A 16,729-nucleotide genomic window follows, 5' to 3' on the forward strand; every position below is an offset into this window, starting at 1 on the left:
CCTAATTTGCAGTTTTGTTTTTGCGATAACTGTAATTATGATCACAAATAATGACACAGTTCCTTGCTCTGTATTTGAGAACGTACTCTAATATGCACTGAGCAGATTTGTTGACAGCTGGGAGGAGTTTTCTGAGCTTTTTATTTCAGCGAATAACATTCCCAGTTGGAATCTGAGTGAAAATCAATGTCAATGAACAAGCTGCCATTTACACACTGTGTAGGCATGCATAGTCTGCTTTGCCGACAGGACCCTACTGCAATATGTCATGAGTTATTCAAGTTTGTTGTTGTTGCTTTTAATAGTCGTGACTCAAATCTGTGGTGTGGCTTATAGTCCTTGACCGAAAGTGTTGAGTTCAGACCACACGCTGTGATTAAAGGACTTTTGTCCCAAGCCCTTGGTCACATGTAGAGTTGACAGTCATCTTGTCGATTGAATACTCTAGTTATCAGTTACATTTGTAAACTGAATATACAAAAATATTTACACTGATTGTAAAGACCTTTGGCCACAGTGGGAGAAATTGAGAGACGTGATAATTGGTACAAGAGAGACCTATTATATATAATCCTATGAAATACGTTTTCAGAGCTGTAGCTCATTGTGCCAAACCAGGAAACATTTGTTTTGGTTGGTGTGGTCTTAAAGTACATTCTTTCTATAAGTACATTTAATAATGCTAATTCAATTTCAGACTCTGAAGAGGCCTTAACATGGCAAAAATGTTTAAGCCTGTGTTCAGTATTCCTTGTTCTATTTAGCATTGTTATGGGTACCTTTAGTGACTCGAAAGCGACTCAAGTTAGTGACCCATTTCCCTCGTATTTTATGCAACCTCATACACCGATTACAGCATGTATGAGTGTGGGCCTTGCAGTGTGGTGAGCGCGTCCTTCTGCGGATAGACAGAGTGAGGTCTAAGGATGCTCACAGCATTGGGATTAAGATCGCTGTGTGATAACTGAAACCTCATTTCTGACCTGTCAGACACACTTGCAAGAGTGAAACTGCTGTATGGCAAGAGAGTTTACCCAGGTACTATAAGGTAATCACAGTGCTGTTCTGCATTGAGATGAGCTGGCTGCCCCTTCTGCTTTTAATTTGCAATATCACAACTACAGGATTTTAAAGACAACACCAGCATGAAAATGAACACCCACCGTGCAGTGCAAGCAATTTAATCTTCAATGGGATGTGACTCCTCGAAGTCCTGAAACAGAGCCGTGCATCTTAAATACAGTAACAAGCATATTAATGACATGTAGAAAGCTTATGCTGTAAATTAAAATGTGTTGCTGTTAATAGAAATCCCTTAGTTGAGAATATAAAAGGTACCGTACTGCACCACTACTCTTTTTATATTTTTTTTATTCGGTTTTATTTGATGTTTCTACCAAAGGTGTGAAAATGATCTTAAAGGTCTATATATCATGTGTATTGCAATTCCATAAAAAACATGATTGAAAATACATATTTCATATCATCCTTACTGAAGTGCCAACTTGGATTCAGGAGAAATAAAAACAGATGGTTTGTTTGATAAAAAAAAAAAAAGATAGTAGCAGTTAAAATAATATAAGTGCTTAGTGTGAAGGGAATCTGATGAACACGAGGGACAATAATGTTGGTTTTAAGGTATTGGAAAGAGCCATTTAAAACCAATCACTGTCATAATGCATAATGTCTCCGTTTTGTCTTCATAGATGGAATACCTCAGGTTTATTATTTTGGGCCTTGTGGGAAATATAATGCAATGGTGCTGGAGTTGTTGGGACCTAGTCTGGAGGACCTGTTTGACATCTGTGACAGGACCTTCTCACTTAAAACTGTTCTCATGATTGCAATTCAGCTGGTAAGTACATAAGCTTTAAAACTTTAAATGGAAAAAGTTGTTTCTACTTTTCAACCTAATTTGAGAGAAGAAACCATTGTAATAAGTGATTAGGCTTTAACAAAGGGTACATTTGGACTTCCAGAAAGGAAGGTTTGAACCTTCACTAGACATTATCATAATGTACTGGTGTCCATTGGAAGCTGGTTAAGTGATTGAAGATCCTATTACCTTACAAGTATTCTTTATAAATTATTAATGTGTACTTTTAAAATGCTTTTGTACTGATGTGTGGTTGTAGATAACTGATGCTGGTTTTCCGTTCTCAGTTTAGCAGCAGAAACTTAAAATGCCATGCAGAATAAATGTGAAAAGGCAAAACTCTGATATTCACAGCTTCAAGCTGTTTATAAGACACAGCGTTCATTACTGAAATATACTGTATGTACTGAGCACAGAGTGAAACTGGGGTCTTTGTACACGTAACTCACACTAAAGTCTTAGGTTAGGTTAATTTAACCAATTAAATGTGTGAAAACCTCCACCTCTTGTGGAGCACACAAGGAAGTGATTAATAAATTAGAAGTAGGAAAAAAACTGTCAAAGGCAATGATTTAAATAATATATAAATTTGAGAGCTATTTTTACAACCATGTCTTGCTGTATGTTTTTTTTAGTTTTATTTGTATTTTTATTTTTATTTACATTTCTGTTGAATCACAAAATGGTTTGGTTTGATTGACCCTGATGAGCACGAACCTTTGGACTATCTTTTTCTCTTTTATTCCCTCCTCCCCACAGATCACCAGAATGGAGTATGTCCACTCAAAGAACTTGATATACAGAGATGTAAAACCAGAGAACTTCTTAATAGGGCGGCCTGGTAGCAAAAACCAGCACATTATTCACATCATAGATTTTGGCCTTGCAAAAGAGTATATAGATCCTGAGACCAAGAAGCACATCCCTTACAGAGAACACAAGAGCCTTACGGGGACGGCAAGATACATGAGTATAAATACACATCTAGGGAAAGGTAGGGATTTGCTTTAATAACCTTTGCAAACATAAGATGCTTTATGTGCAGTTCCCCTGGATGTGAAATCAAATGTGGGCAAGGAAAGGTTAAATCAATCAATCAATCAGAAAACAGAACAACAAATGACCGTTTTTACCCAGTGAATTAGAGAGAAGCAACATACTACAGTTGACCTTGGGAAAGCATGCACATGTGGAATTATAAAATGTGAAACGGCGGCTGCCCTAGATACATGAGCCGCTACATAAAAAAAGAATAAAATTGTTCTGCTTGTTAAATGCTAGGTTACGCATTAAATAAATAATCCAGATATGAATCATGCTGTGTTTGTAGTAGTCTGAGATATGACAATTGAGGAAGGCCTGTTAATCCTCTGCAGGTTTTCAAATGAATTCTTGAATGCGTGTTTCCTTTTTCATTTTGTATACTATTATAAAGGCTTAAGCCTACACCACCTTCAGTGGTGATAATTGGAAAGTTGATCTTGTCCATCTGTGTTTTTATAGACGTTCATTTAACTCTCAGTAAGACGTTGCTAATCCAGTTCCACTTTATTTTTTTTATTTTTTCATTCTAGAATTCAGATTGTTTCGTATCATGATTCATTGATATGCAAAATTCTATTCTCTTTTTCAGAACAAAGTAGGAGAGATGACCTGGAAGCCTTAGGCCACATGTTTATGTATTTTCTCAGAGGAAGCCTACCTTGGCAAGGCCTAAAGGTAAATAGTAATAGTTATGAATGCGTTACTGGTCAAGATAACAGAGGTAACTCTTAACCCTTTGATTGGGTCCTTGTTAAATTAGTTTTTGTGTGTGTGTGTTTCCTAGGCAGACACTTTAAAAGAAAGGTATCAGAAAATTGGGGACACAAAGAGAGCAACACCAATAGAAGTCCTGTGTGAAAGTTTTCCAGGTAAGCCTCTTAGTTATGAATGAGAGGAGGCTGTTCAGCCCTTCTTGCTTGCATGCTTTTTAGTACCTTATTGATCTATGAACATCCTCAAGCCTTTTCTTGGAGAATGCAATTTTTTTCCCTAACACACACCTGGAGTTGTACAGTTTTGTCAGTTTTTGCTGTTGAGACGTCTGTCAAGCTTTTGCAATATAGTGTTATGATTTTGTCTAATGAAGATTGTATAGTGTAGTGCATACCTTTATGGGGACCTTTACAGAAAGTAAAAAAAAAACAGTATACCAGTGTAGACCAGTGACTTATGTACATTTCAGTTTAATATTTCTGTATAAAAGTTGGAATGATGCTCTTTAATTCTTACTGTCATTCAGTTATTTAATTAAATGTCTGCATAAAATATATTGTAAAGTTATTCACATTATGTTTGAAATCCTTCTTTTCAGAGGAGATGGCTACCTACCTACGCTATGTGAGAAGATTGGACTTTTTTGAAAAACCCGACTACGACTACTTGCGGAAGCTCTTCACAGACTTGTTTGATCGAAAGGGGTTTATGTTCGACTATGAGTATGACTGGGTTGGCAAACAACTTGTGAGTATTATGTTTTTGTTATTTTGTCACTCTTTTATAGATTAAAATTTTTGTATCACATGCATAATAGACTCAACACAAAAAAATCTGGCCCAACAGTGGCATAGCTCTTAAAGTCTGTTTAGCACCTGCTTCAATTCGATTAGGCCTGACACTTTCACCTCAGATTAAAACATATCACTTTGTATTCAGGGATATCTGAAAGCTTCTTTTAGTATTCCACAGATTTTGCGATTTAAGTGTTTTGGGATATGGATGAGATTCTTATGCCTCACAAAGCAAATGGATGTAATTTGAAATATGCTGCTTGAGGTATTTTACAGATCAGATTTTTTTTTTTTCCTCTTTCACTTTCAGATAGTCAGCAATTTTCAATTAAAATTAAGCCCACATCTGTCACTTGTAATGCCAACAGGAGCAAGAAGAAAGTATAATGATACTTCAAATTCTTTTGCTTTAGTTTGTTGACCACATAATAGGAAATAAGATTGCGTATTTGATTTAATATAATATTTTTTTTTTTCTAACAAATGTATTGGATTGGTCTGTATATTTAGTTGAAAGTTAAAATTATTAAAGAAAATGGTACATCTGACATTTGAAATTTAAAAAAAAAAAATACTTCTGGTACTTTTACTTTTAAAATTCTCCTTACTCCCAGTTATCCAGGTCATGTAAAAATAGAAAGTCTGGCTATTATGGTGCCTATAGTGAATCTAATCATGCATTTTAGATTTATGAGGCTTCCAGATTGCTCCTCTTTCAACTATCTGTGCTAACGATTCATAGCACTCTTGCATCAGATGGTTAAATTGTTGTCTTTTCTTAATTTACCAAAGTACAAAATGTTAATTTCAGACAAAGACATCTTTGAACCTCTGGGAAATTCACTGGGAGAATTCCAGGAATCCTATGTTCAGAAACCCACACTTGGCCGACTGTGAGAGAGAATCTCTTGGTGTCGAGGATTGTTCAAACATTGTTGTCATTGTTTCAAGTTCACGACGCCCCACCACCGATGCTTGTTTGAGTTCAGATAAATGTGATGTTTAGTTTCTTAATCCCAACCTGTTCTTTCTAAAATAATTGAAGCAGCACATAGAGGCAAATTATTTAAGCTCACGTACTGCCTTTTCTGCATTTTCTGAAACGCATACATTTCTTTAAGACCTCTTTAGAACATCTGTAGACATGAGTGTGTTGCTACAACAATGAATATCTCTCCCTGTTTTTTAAATCATCAAATTACAGGCAATTTATCAATAGTTTCTTTAAAATCTAAATGTTCAACCACTGTCAGCTGGTTTGTAATGTATTGTCACAAACTATTATTTGAGTCCACTGTGTGTTGCAAAAATGTTACCTGTTCAGTATTGAATAGCCTATTATTCAACATAATTGTCTTTAAATTTCAGCCAACTCCAGTGGGTCCCGTTCACACGGATGCAGCGTTGTCGTCTTCAAACAGAGATGCACACCCACACAGGGAGAAAACTCAGCAAGCCAAAAATCAGGTATGCACAAGGCAGGGGAGTACTTACTTACTGGAATCAGATCAGGCTCATTGTACATTGTCATCTGCAGTGACCATCAACATCAGGAATGGATATCCTGAAATATTCTGTACTCCCTAATTTCTCTTAATTGTTAACAAAATTACAACCTCATATTCTTTAACCTAGAAAAAACTAAAAACGAAATCACTAAGTGGGTATTTTTTGTAAATGTAAATGTGCAAAGTGAAAGGTGCACATTCTAGGAGTGGTATCATAAGATGATTATATTTATCATTAATATGTAGTATAAAAAAACATAATGTTTTGTGAAATCAGTATACTGACTGAAGAAGGTAGAACTTCAAGACATCAGTGAATCAAGAACACTTTTTGGAACATGACTCCTAATGAAACAGGCTTTGGCCACTTAACTATGCACATTAGTGAAAGTGGTTGTTATATTAATTATTCACTTTTTTAAATCTTCTAACAGAGAATGCAGTGTATTCAAAAGTGGTATTGCAGTCAAATCCACTACAGGTATATTTGTCCCCGTTTGCTGTATATTTCAGAAGAGATAATCGTTTTATTCGGTCTCTAGATTGACTGTTCATAATACGTTTTCTCAGTGCTTTCTGGTAATGAAATATTCCATCAACCACAGGTCTGAACACTTATGATTACCTGCCAGCTGCCTATGTACTTTCCTGTAATTAATTACAGACTTCATCTACTTTAAATGTTAATAACTGCAAAGCTAAACTGTTTCATCAATAATATTTATTAAAAATCAAGTTAAAAAAATAAAAAAATCTTGTTAATCTGATATAAAGGTTTAACATTGTTAACCTATGACTGGCATAGTACATCACTCTGACATTGAAAGACAGTTCAGGTATATTTTCAACCCCCCATGATGTGAATCCATGATAGTGCCAACTAAGCTGAATATGTACCTTTGATCAATTCACGTAATTGCAGGAATCAATGAAGAAGAGTGTATATATAAGTAAACATGCTGATCTCAAGTAGGCCTAATGTGTAGGCCTAGTTGATGTTTATCTGTTGTTGTGTTTTTATGTGGTGCATTTCCTTTGTGTGAAGGTCTTTCAGCACCTCTGATGATATTTGTGGAAAACACTATGTGTATGCTGAACAAAAGTGTTTGTGTAGGTAGAGCCATGTTTGTTTATTTCTAAGTCTTCCCAAAATAATACACAGGTGTAAATATATATATATATTTTTTTTCTTTAATGTAGATTTTAAATCAGGCCTCTAAAGACATATTATGACAAAGTATAAGCCATGGCTACATGTTCAAAGTCATGTTTATTTACATACAGGTCATTTGTTCACTTTAATTGAACTTTGTTTGCTTTTTGAAGCTCAGACTTTAATTTAACAGAATTTAATGTAATGTCACACACTCACTCAAAATACACACACAACCTCAAAGTAATGTGACCTCAGAGAAATTGAAATTGCTCAGTTTTCCCACAACACTGTGCCCTTGGTTTAAGTTTCAGCCTCCTCCGAGAGCACCTGTGTCAGCCCTGCGTGATGCACACGGCCAAACCACAAGATGTGGCTGAGTTGCACACACTTTATCTATGCGTCAAGGCTGCTAATTTGAATATGGCAGGGTTTGGTCTACTGTATATTCAGCTTTACCAGCTTATTCCATCAGGGCATGTTTCTTTTTTTTTTTTTTTTTTGTCACCAGGCACCCCCTTCTGCTAACATAATTTGAGCTTTGCTCTTTCGCTTTTAAATTAGTAAACGAATGGTTACATTTAAGTGTTCGCACCATTGCACTAAGCCCCCATTAATTTAATGATTTTTCCCAAATGTAAATGGATAACAAAGCATACTGCAACACCTTGTTGGAAAATCTTATCTGACGTTGCCTCTGCTTGCTACTGAATGGGATCCCTTTTCTTGCTTTGTTTTGTGAAAGCTTAATTTGTATGAAACTGGTACTACACTAGTTTCCAAGGGCCACTATCATACAGTGGTTTTACTTTGTGTATGCCATGCAAGCAGGAGTAATGGTAGAGTCAAATGCAAATATTTTGTAAACCTTACAGGAGCAATCCAGTAACCGCAAGAGGACCAATTCAGTTTAAAGAGAGTGCTCCCGACTGACCTATAAGCTTTGTATAGTCCAGAGGAGATGTCTAAATCAAGATACATTTTTATGATGTTCAAGATAATGTTCTAAAATTAAACTTGTCATGGAAATAAAAAAGGCAGAGCTTGGTGTCCGGCCTCTCAATAGTGCAGTCATGGGGAAAATATTCCCTGGTGGTCATAGCTGGAAACAAAATGCAATCTCTACATCTATGACCCCTGCTGAATCCCACGAAGATCTTCGGTTTCACTAAAAAAACGATTTCCAGAGGGATACATGCATTAGTCTCGAGTTCATGATTGCTTTTGTCACGACCTGCATGAGATCCAATACGTCCGAGCACTGAGGGTCTTCATCAGCTGTCACTCAGAGCACTGTAGCTATATATTTTGCTATGTTTATTCCCCTTTCTTTTTCTGTACACATGTATATATCTTTAGTTTTTTTTTGCTGTTCTTTCAGTTCCTTTGCTTGTGTCGTAGTTCGTCTCAAGTCTTTTTTTTCCCCCTGTGTTCTTTTCGATCAGCTGGCCTCAAGCATGCCTGTTTTAATGCTCTTCTGGGTTTTCTCTTCCTCCTCTCTCATGCATGCGTTATGCATATTAAAATGGGCAGTCGACCGACCACAGGGCAGCTTGGGAGCCCCAGCAGGCCAATCCCCACCAATTGAGAGCTCACCTAGCAGCTGACAGACATGGTGGCTCGGTGCAGGTATTTCCCGCTTATTCGCATGACCGGTTTATACCCCTCTGCATCCTCAGTCCGTCTTTCAATACCACCGCCACCTGCTTCCTAGCATGCGAGTATGCAGAGCTCAGCCTCTCACGCTCTCCCTGCCTGCACTGTGTGTGTGTGCGTCTCTCCACCTAGATTGCCTTTTGTTTTAAGACCTCTTCTCGGCTACTTCCTCAACACACATTGCTCATTAGCAAAGCGATGTTTGATTCAAGGTACACCGACACTTCTGCCATACGAGTGTACTATGAAAAGGTTGAAACACAATGTGATACTTCACAGGAATGTGGTACACTTAAATGTTTTTGTTTTTTTCCCTCAGCTGACTATTTCATTGAAGGAAAAAATGTTTCTCTTTAAATGTTTTTTTTTTTTTTCTTTTTAATGACTGTGCTAATGACTTCCCGTTAATATTGTTGTCCTGATGAAATACGTTTATTTCAGTTGCACAGCACTTCCTGACATTGTCTGCAGTACTTTCTTAAACTGCTAAAGTGCCTGTTTTGTTACCTACACAAGAGTAATAGAAAGCAGACCAATCAAGATAAGTTAAATTGATGACAATATAACTTAAGTTATTTCATGTACAGTCACAGGTGATGGGTACAGTACAGGCTGTTTTCTGAGAAGGTTTGCAACTAACAGTAAGTTGCAAGAAATTCTGTGCAATTGCCCAAACAGCCTGGCACTTAACTGAAGTAAAATACTGCAGACATACTGTACATCAGCTCTCCTGTTCCTACCTTACTCGGTTGTGAACTACACTGTAGAGAACCTGCTGAGTAGAAATGACATCAGCAGAAGTGTTGTGTGCATACCTCTCATTATTATTGCATGGGTCTCTTTAATGGATTGGAAGAAGGGTAAGGCTGTGAGAGACCGTGTGATTCAATATAATTCAACCAGTCATTTTTGTAGGGTGATGGTTTCAATTTATCCCCATAAACGTTTTATTGGGAGATACCAATCTTATGACGTTTAAACGGAAACCTAAAAAATGCACTTTATTTGTTTGACCTGCCTCCTCTGAGCATCTGTAAACTCCCGCCACTGTAGGTTTGTAAAATGTACCATCAATGGTGTGGTTTGTAAAGTTACTGTCCTTTTCATGGGCTCAATACCTTTGTAAGCGACAAAACAGCATCTACAACAATGATGTCTAATCACCTTTCTGAGGTCTTGGACAATTTGTGTGGTGAATTTGAGGTCCAGTTGAGTGATTGTAAAGTTTTAATTTTAAATGGTAGAACCGGCCTCTAAAATGATCACCTTCATAGACACTTAAGTTTGTTCTTCTCTCTATAAACCCAAAGTCCATTACCTGAACCGTATCCCAGTATTAAGTCTGTCTTTTATGCTCATTAATCATTGATCCTTTCTTGTGTGTTTATACTCGAGTTTCATTAATAACTAATCTGTGATCGTGTTTGTATAGTTTTGAATTCCTTGCCAGTTCCTAAAGTTGTGTGGGGTGGGGTATCGCATTTCCCGGGGGGGAGTCGTTCTCTCTCTTAACTTCCACCATCTGGTTTGCTTTGTTTAAAGATATAGATCCATGGGCGTGAACAGAAGCATTGGCTTTAAATCAGGTGTGCTCTTCTTTTGCCGTCTGCAGGTGGTGAGTTCAACCAACGGGGAGCTGAACACGGATGATCCGACGGCGGGACACTCGAACGCGCCCATCACTGCGCCCCCGGAAGTAGAAGTAATGGATGAGACAAAGTATGTGCCTTTTCACTCTGCCGCGCTATTGAATTTGATATATGTGAGTAAAGGATGTGATACTGGGCCAGATGAGACACTTTTGTCAGATATGTTGGAAAACTTAGAAAAAAAAGTGGAATATCACAATATTTACATTGGAAAGTGGGCCCCAGCAGTGACATTCAGTTTTTTAAGAAGGTATTTTACTATACCTGTCCCCCCCACCCCCCAAAAGACACACACCGCTTCAAATAAACTTTTCTTTAATATGTTGTGTTCTTTGTCTCATGTTATGTTTAACTTTTTGCTACTGCTGCCGCTATTGCTGCTAGCTATAGTTTAATTAATTTATTTTTTTAATTGAACCCTGTACTTAGGGCAGTAAAGTCAGTCATCTGTTTTCTCTCTCAAGCTTTTTCTCATTCTATTTTTTTCTCCCATGTTTTTTCTTTTGTATAGCTGCCAGAAAGTGTTGAACATGTGGTGAGTTGCTCTAGTCTATCTACAGGCATGCCTATCTCCAGGACAAGAGGCGTTGTATAGTTGGCCTTTTTCACATATTAAATTAAGTAAATGTATACATATATATGACACGCACATTGACGGTTGACATTGTGGGGACACGCATTCCTTGCTGACCTACTGCTTCGTAAAAACAAGATACAGTAGTCCTTGCTCTGTGCAGAATGTCATTTTCTATTTGGAAATATAACCTGTTTCTGCTGGCCTTTTACCTCACTGCCAGGCTAATGTTAACTGTCGTAATGGAGGGTACATTCCCGTCTCAGGCTACAGATACATTTTAGAGCCGGTGCTAACGGAGCCATGTTAAAACGTGGAACAAGTCGGGAAGAGTCAGTCAGAGGGTAGAGAAAAGGTATAAGTGAGTCACCAAGGATCCAATGACTAAGATAAAATAGACTTCTCATGCATCAGTCATTACCAATTACAATTAAGGTTATTCTGTGGAGGAGAGAAGTCCAAGAAAAGGCCATTAATTACAGACCAGATGGAGACAACTTGACAAATGTGCAAGAAAAAGGAGCTATCAAGGAAAAAAAAAAAAAAAAGATGTTTTATTTTTGGTGGATTTATTTGAAGTCTCAGGCTAATTTATATCTAACAAGTACTCACCTTGTTGCTAAAGAAACCTCTTCATGAAGCCAGTATGATGCTTTTGGAAAGCCTTTGTTCAAGCAGAAAAAACAAAAAATCATAAGCCTATAGTGGGCACTAACCTGTTCAGAGCAGTGGAGTGTTTATTCATTGTATTTCGAAGCAGTGAAATGAGGCTTGTGCTTTGTCAGTGTCCGCTTGTCAGACTCCTGTGCTGTACCTGCAGTAAAGTATCTCTACAGTAGAGAGAGTAGTGGCTTGAAAGTTCATAGTGCAAACAAACAATCCCACCCCTTGGGAAACCTGAAGGTGAGGAGTTGATCAAACATCATAATGATCTTAATCACTCAGATTGATGCCGTTTCTTATCCTCTTGTTGAATGTCCAGGTGTCCCCATCATTTTTGCTGCCAATGTGTATATACAAAACAGATGTTCTGAAATGTGTGCTTAGTAAAGCTTGTCATAAGGAGATTTGACAGTTAAAGGCCATAAATCACCTAACTTGAATCATATTGACTTCAATTTGCCTCTCTGATTCAGTGCTTGGAGAATTCCATGAAGCCTTTGACTGGGTTGAAATTTAATTGCAAAGTAGTTATCTGGAAGATGTGTATTTTGTGGCAATTTAACTGCTTATGTGTGCATGTATGTGCTCTTGTAAGTGACCAGTGACATTGCTAGCATGGGTTTCAAACAGAAAATAAATATAATATAAATCAGATTACACCTCATTCATTAATGACGTTGGGAAAGCAAGTTGTGTAATCCAGTACAGTCTACTACTGGCACCAGTTAACTCTTCTTTAACTGAGCTAACCATCTGCTGAACATGATAAAGGGTTTGCTCAGTAGCTCAAGTTTTGTAAATCAAGAAATCCTTTTGTTGTGAAAGTAATAACTTGTTATGTAATCTGGTTTAAATAGCATTGTAAATGTGCCATTCAATTCATAGTCATACAGTAGGTTATATTATGTGTGGATTTATTTATTTAAAGAATTTACAAAATGGTATAGTTTAGTAAAGGCTGTTTAATTTTGTTATTTTGTGTTGAAGGTCACCTTGTGATTTAGTTTAATTCAAATTTCATCTGTTTAGCCCTAACATTATAAAAGGATCATGAATTTGTTCAAAATCCTACGCTAGCAATGCTTCATTGAGGGGTGAATGTAAATGGCTTCGTATTAAGTCATACTGCTGATTGCAAAGCCTGACCCATCCAACGTTTGTTAGAGAAAAGTGCACTTCACAACGCCAGTAGCTAGTTAGCATTTTATTTTATAGCAGTGTCTGTGTTGTCGGTGTCAGCTTTTCAATTCTACTCCACATACAAGCATGCAAGAATTGACACACGTTTGATGGATTTTTTGAGCATTTAGTAATAATACTGTATATAAACGAATGAGGATGAACTTAGGTCAAGGTTGATATAAAGCAGTTTCACATATCTCAGTCTTTCTTTTTTTATAATTTTTTTCATTTTGAAGATAACGTAAGCATATACATTTAGACCAATAATTTTCACACAATAATTCTGATGCATGAGAGACAGCTGCTGTCTTTTCTAAGACGTGATGGAGAAGGCTGAAGGATGCAGTAGTTAAGATGATGAAGAACCAATGAGAAGCAACACCCAAAAATCTATCTGTACACTGAATTTCTGTGTTCATGGTTCCAGGTGCTGCTGCTTTTTCAAGCGAAGAAAAAGGAAAACAATTCAACGCCATAAATGACTCTGGAGGCGGACAGACCATGGGGAATTACTGACATGCTCATCTGTAGCCTCCTGATCACAGAAATCATCTCGGCAGTGACAAAGCAACCAAGAAAGCATTCTTAAAGAGTTCCTCCTTAGACATGACCTGGTGTATCCTTTGGTTTAGTCATCTACAGCTGTTTTCTTTAAAAAAAAAAAAAAAAAAAAAAAAAAAATATTCTACCCAGTCATGTGGAAGCTTTAAAAGATTCTTCGAACTATAGCTATTTATTTTGAAATTCGAAACAAAGACCAAGGGTCATCCTGTGTCCCTGGCATTTGCCAAATCATTATTATTATAGTTTTGTTTTTCTTTAAGTTTAAGCGGATGTTTTTCTTTTCCCCAGTCGTATGTGGAATGATACAGGAAGTCCTGAGTTGGAATAGTGCATTTCACAATTCGTATTGCAATGGACGTGGATTTTGCATTAGCTACAAGATTGGATGTTTTACGTCAGAGGACCTCCCCATGAAAAGATTAAAAAATAAATAATAAAAAAAGGCTCTGTAATGTAGTCCAGTTTAAAAGTTACCCCTCTCCCTCCTACTTTAAAGGTAATCTATATTGTCCTCGAAAAATGCACTGAGATTTTTCTTTTTTTAATTCATATTTTTGATTTCTTTACGCAGTATTAATGGTACTGTACATGTGTTTTAGTGCGGCAGTACATCCATTATTTTCAACATACAGTTGGTACAGTCACTGTCCAGAGGTACCTATGAAGGAGTGAACAGATACTATGATTTAGCGTATTTTTTGTTTAGCAGACGGCGGATCGGGATGCGTTTTCTGGAGTACATACAACATCCAATGGCCATGGACTCAACTCCTGCTTCTGAAGTACCTCACCTGGGGATACAGCGTAGTAGAAACAGCAGCATGTGCTTGTACAATATTACAAAGTGTTTGTATTATGTAACTTGTGCTTCCTGAGGAGAATTTGTCGGGACAGATACAGTATGTTATTGGAAAGCAGTGTGCTTGAGAGTGGAAGGAATAGAAAAGAGAAAACTAAATCTGAAACAATTTAAATATATACTAAATACATGTGTGTGTTTTAGGGAAGTTCAGATACGGAGTAAAAAAGGGACATTTGGATTCATTGATGAATGTATATCTGGACAATATTGGGGTAGTGTATAGACCAAAATTTCTTTTAAAACTGGAGTTTATACCTGTTGCTGGACAACAATGATTACCCTCCATTATAGATGACAGCCTGGATGTGCCATGAAATGGTGTTTGAATCTGCCTGTACAATTATTTGCGCTTTGGTTTATGGTATATCAAGAAGAGTATTGGAAATAGGTCAGACAATACTGCCTTCTGCATACAGTAGGTGTGGTGCCAGTGCTCTACTCTTTACCCTTTGATGCTGCCAGGTAGAGATTTCCCATGACTGTCAGAGGTGTTACGTAAGAGACAGCCTGGTTACGTCCCCTCCCCCTGTCCCCCCCCACAGTCCCTAGAAGTGCCTGCATTACGAACAAACCAGCTCTTGTACCATAAAAGGCCATTCATTCCACTGTTAATTTTGTGCTTTGGCTCCGACAATAATGGAAAAGGTGTGCAAGGAAGGTCTTAATTTGCTTGATTAAACGAAAAACAAAGGACAGCTGATAGGGAATAGAGGATACCACAGGGAGTATGAAAATCTACTGGAAAAGAATACCTGTACAATATTTTTAGTACAGCACTGACGCAACAGTGGATTCTCTTCAGTCAGTGTTGCTGCACTGGGCCATTAAATGAAAGCGAAGAAGATGGATACAACTTCACGCACGCACACCTTTTGAATTCATTATTGTGTTTCGATGGCAGTTTGTTTTATTTATTTATTTTTTTGTTTTGTTTGTTTTTGTTTTTAACTGGGCCGTGTAATTTCATGGCTTAATAGTCCACATCCACTTTTGTGTATTAACCTGTAATCTAGTACTTTGCATTCTCTGTACCATTTACTCAAGCTTACGTTGCTTTGTTTTCTGTCCTGTCCGGAGTGCTCTCTTGTATACTTCGATCCAAATCGTCACAGCCAGCTCATTCAATGTTGACAAATGTCTTAAACGAGAGAGCAGTTATTCTAGAGAATTCCAGTATATGGGCTTACACAAAAAAAACATGAAACAAAACCGAAGAGGTCAGGGGAGCGTGTCAGACTGCACTTAAACCACCTCAGTCTCTGTAGTATTTGACCAAATCTTTATTTTAACCTCTATTTGTGTGTAAATATGTGGAGTATAATTTCTGTATTCCTAAAACCATACATAGATTTCAATTCACTTTTTAGTAGGTCCTCCTTTTTGCCTGTACAGTGTTTATACAGTCTGGACCCGTCACAGGTACCGAGGTGTGTGCGTTTGTATAATTAATCCACTTACAGACTGTAACCTTAAGGAAGTCAATCTTTTCATTTTGCTGCAGTGCAGGCCAGTGCATATACACTTGCTTGTTACCAATATTTAAGTAATGCATTCATGCCCTGGATTTTCTTTTCTTTTTCTTTTTCTTTTTCTTTTTTTTTTTTTTCTGGCATTTCATACTGGTCCTGATGGGGTATTGCAGCCATGTTTGGTTTAGGCCAAGAATATTGTGCATTCATTGCTTTCCTGTTCATACTAATGAAGTCAACTTTGCCTGACTGTCTGAGTAATGTAATACATCCCTGTTTAAGAATATGTAACTGAGGAAAAATTAATAAAAGTAGTTTTTTTAAACTTGTTGTGCCTATTTAATGAGGAAATGTAAAACATGGTAAATGGGGTTGTGGGGGGGTACTCTTAGCTGTAATTATTTTAAGAATATACATGACTGCACAGCAGGTAACAGACTTGGGGCTAGAAATTAACTGCATCAAAAGTTGCTAAGATTATTGCACAAGTATCACAACGCATAATGCCAAAGATTATTTTCAAACAAATCTAAAAATGTATCTGACCAAGTTGTTATTTAGTATTGAAGTCTTGGAAAGATGACAGTCAGTATAGCTGATCAATCAACTATGTATGACAGTGACCAATATTTTCTTGTCTCATGGAGAGATGATGGAGTTGGTGGTGGTCTTGGAAAAATGCACTTTGCATTGTTGGCAGCGAATATGTCCTCGGGGAAGCCAGAAAGGGCAGGAAGCTGCCTACTCAACTATGAGAACAATTAATAATGGATGATCTGATAGTAGTGCATTAACTTCACAAAGACTAAAGACCTCCACCTGTTAAAAAGACAAAGATTCTAGAAGCCTGTCAAAAATGAAAAAATAGTTTTTCTAAAATGAAGATACTTCATGAAGATAATCCAAAATTAAACAGTATTTTCTTTCTTTTAAAGGAAGTGTGTGTTATAGAAGCCTTTTAAAAGTGTATCTTCATTTATTCATACAGCAGGTTTCAGGAAGATGAATAAATCTAGGTTTA

General features: G+C 37.1%; 1 protein-coding gene across 5 annotated transcripts in view; it reads left to right on the top strand.

Annotated features, from left to right (window-relative positions):
• LOC136754999 (casein kinase I) overlaps positions 1–16,033 on the top strand; it is a 51,481-nt gene extending 35,448 nt beyond the window's left edge. For 2 of the 5 annotated variants that reach the window (XM_066711335.1, XM_066711334.1), the window contains exons 5-14: positions 1,707–1,855; positions 2,636–2,870; positions 3,510–3,595; positions 3,705–3,789; positions 4,233–4,381; positions 5,797–5,895; positions 8,623–8,718; positions 10,358–10,464; positions 10,906–10,929; positions 13,241–16,033. In XM_066711335.1, coding sequence (XP_066567432.1) covers positions 1,707–1,855; positions 2,636–2,870; positions 3,510–3,595; positions 3,705–3,789; positions 4,233–4,381; positions 5,797–5,895; positions 8,623–8,718; positions 10,358–10,464; positions 10,906–10,929; positions 13,241–13,295 — 1,085 coding nt within the window. In that variant the 3' untranslated portion in view covers positions 13,296–16,033. The remainder of the gene's footprint in view (positions 1–1,706; positions 1,856–2,635; positions 2,871–3,509; positions 3,596–3,704; positions 3,790–4,232; positions 4,382–5,796; positions 5,896–8,622; positions 8,719–10,357; positions 10,465–10,905; positions 10,930–13,240) is intronic. The other 3 variants (XM_066711336.1, XM_066711337.1, XM_066711338.1) reach the window with 3 other exon arrangements.
• Positions 16,034–16,729: the final 696 nt, after the last annotated feature.

The sequence above is a fragment of the Amia ocellicauda genome, chromosome 8 (genome assembly GCF_036373705.1).
Source record: "Amia ocellicauda isolate fAmiCal2 chromosome 8, fAmiCal2.hap1, whole genome shotgun sequence".
Lineage (NCBI taxonomy): Eukaryota > Metazoa > Chordata > Actinopteri > Amiiformes > Amiidae > Amia > Amia ocellicauda.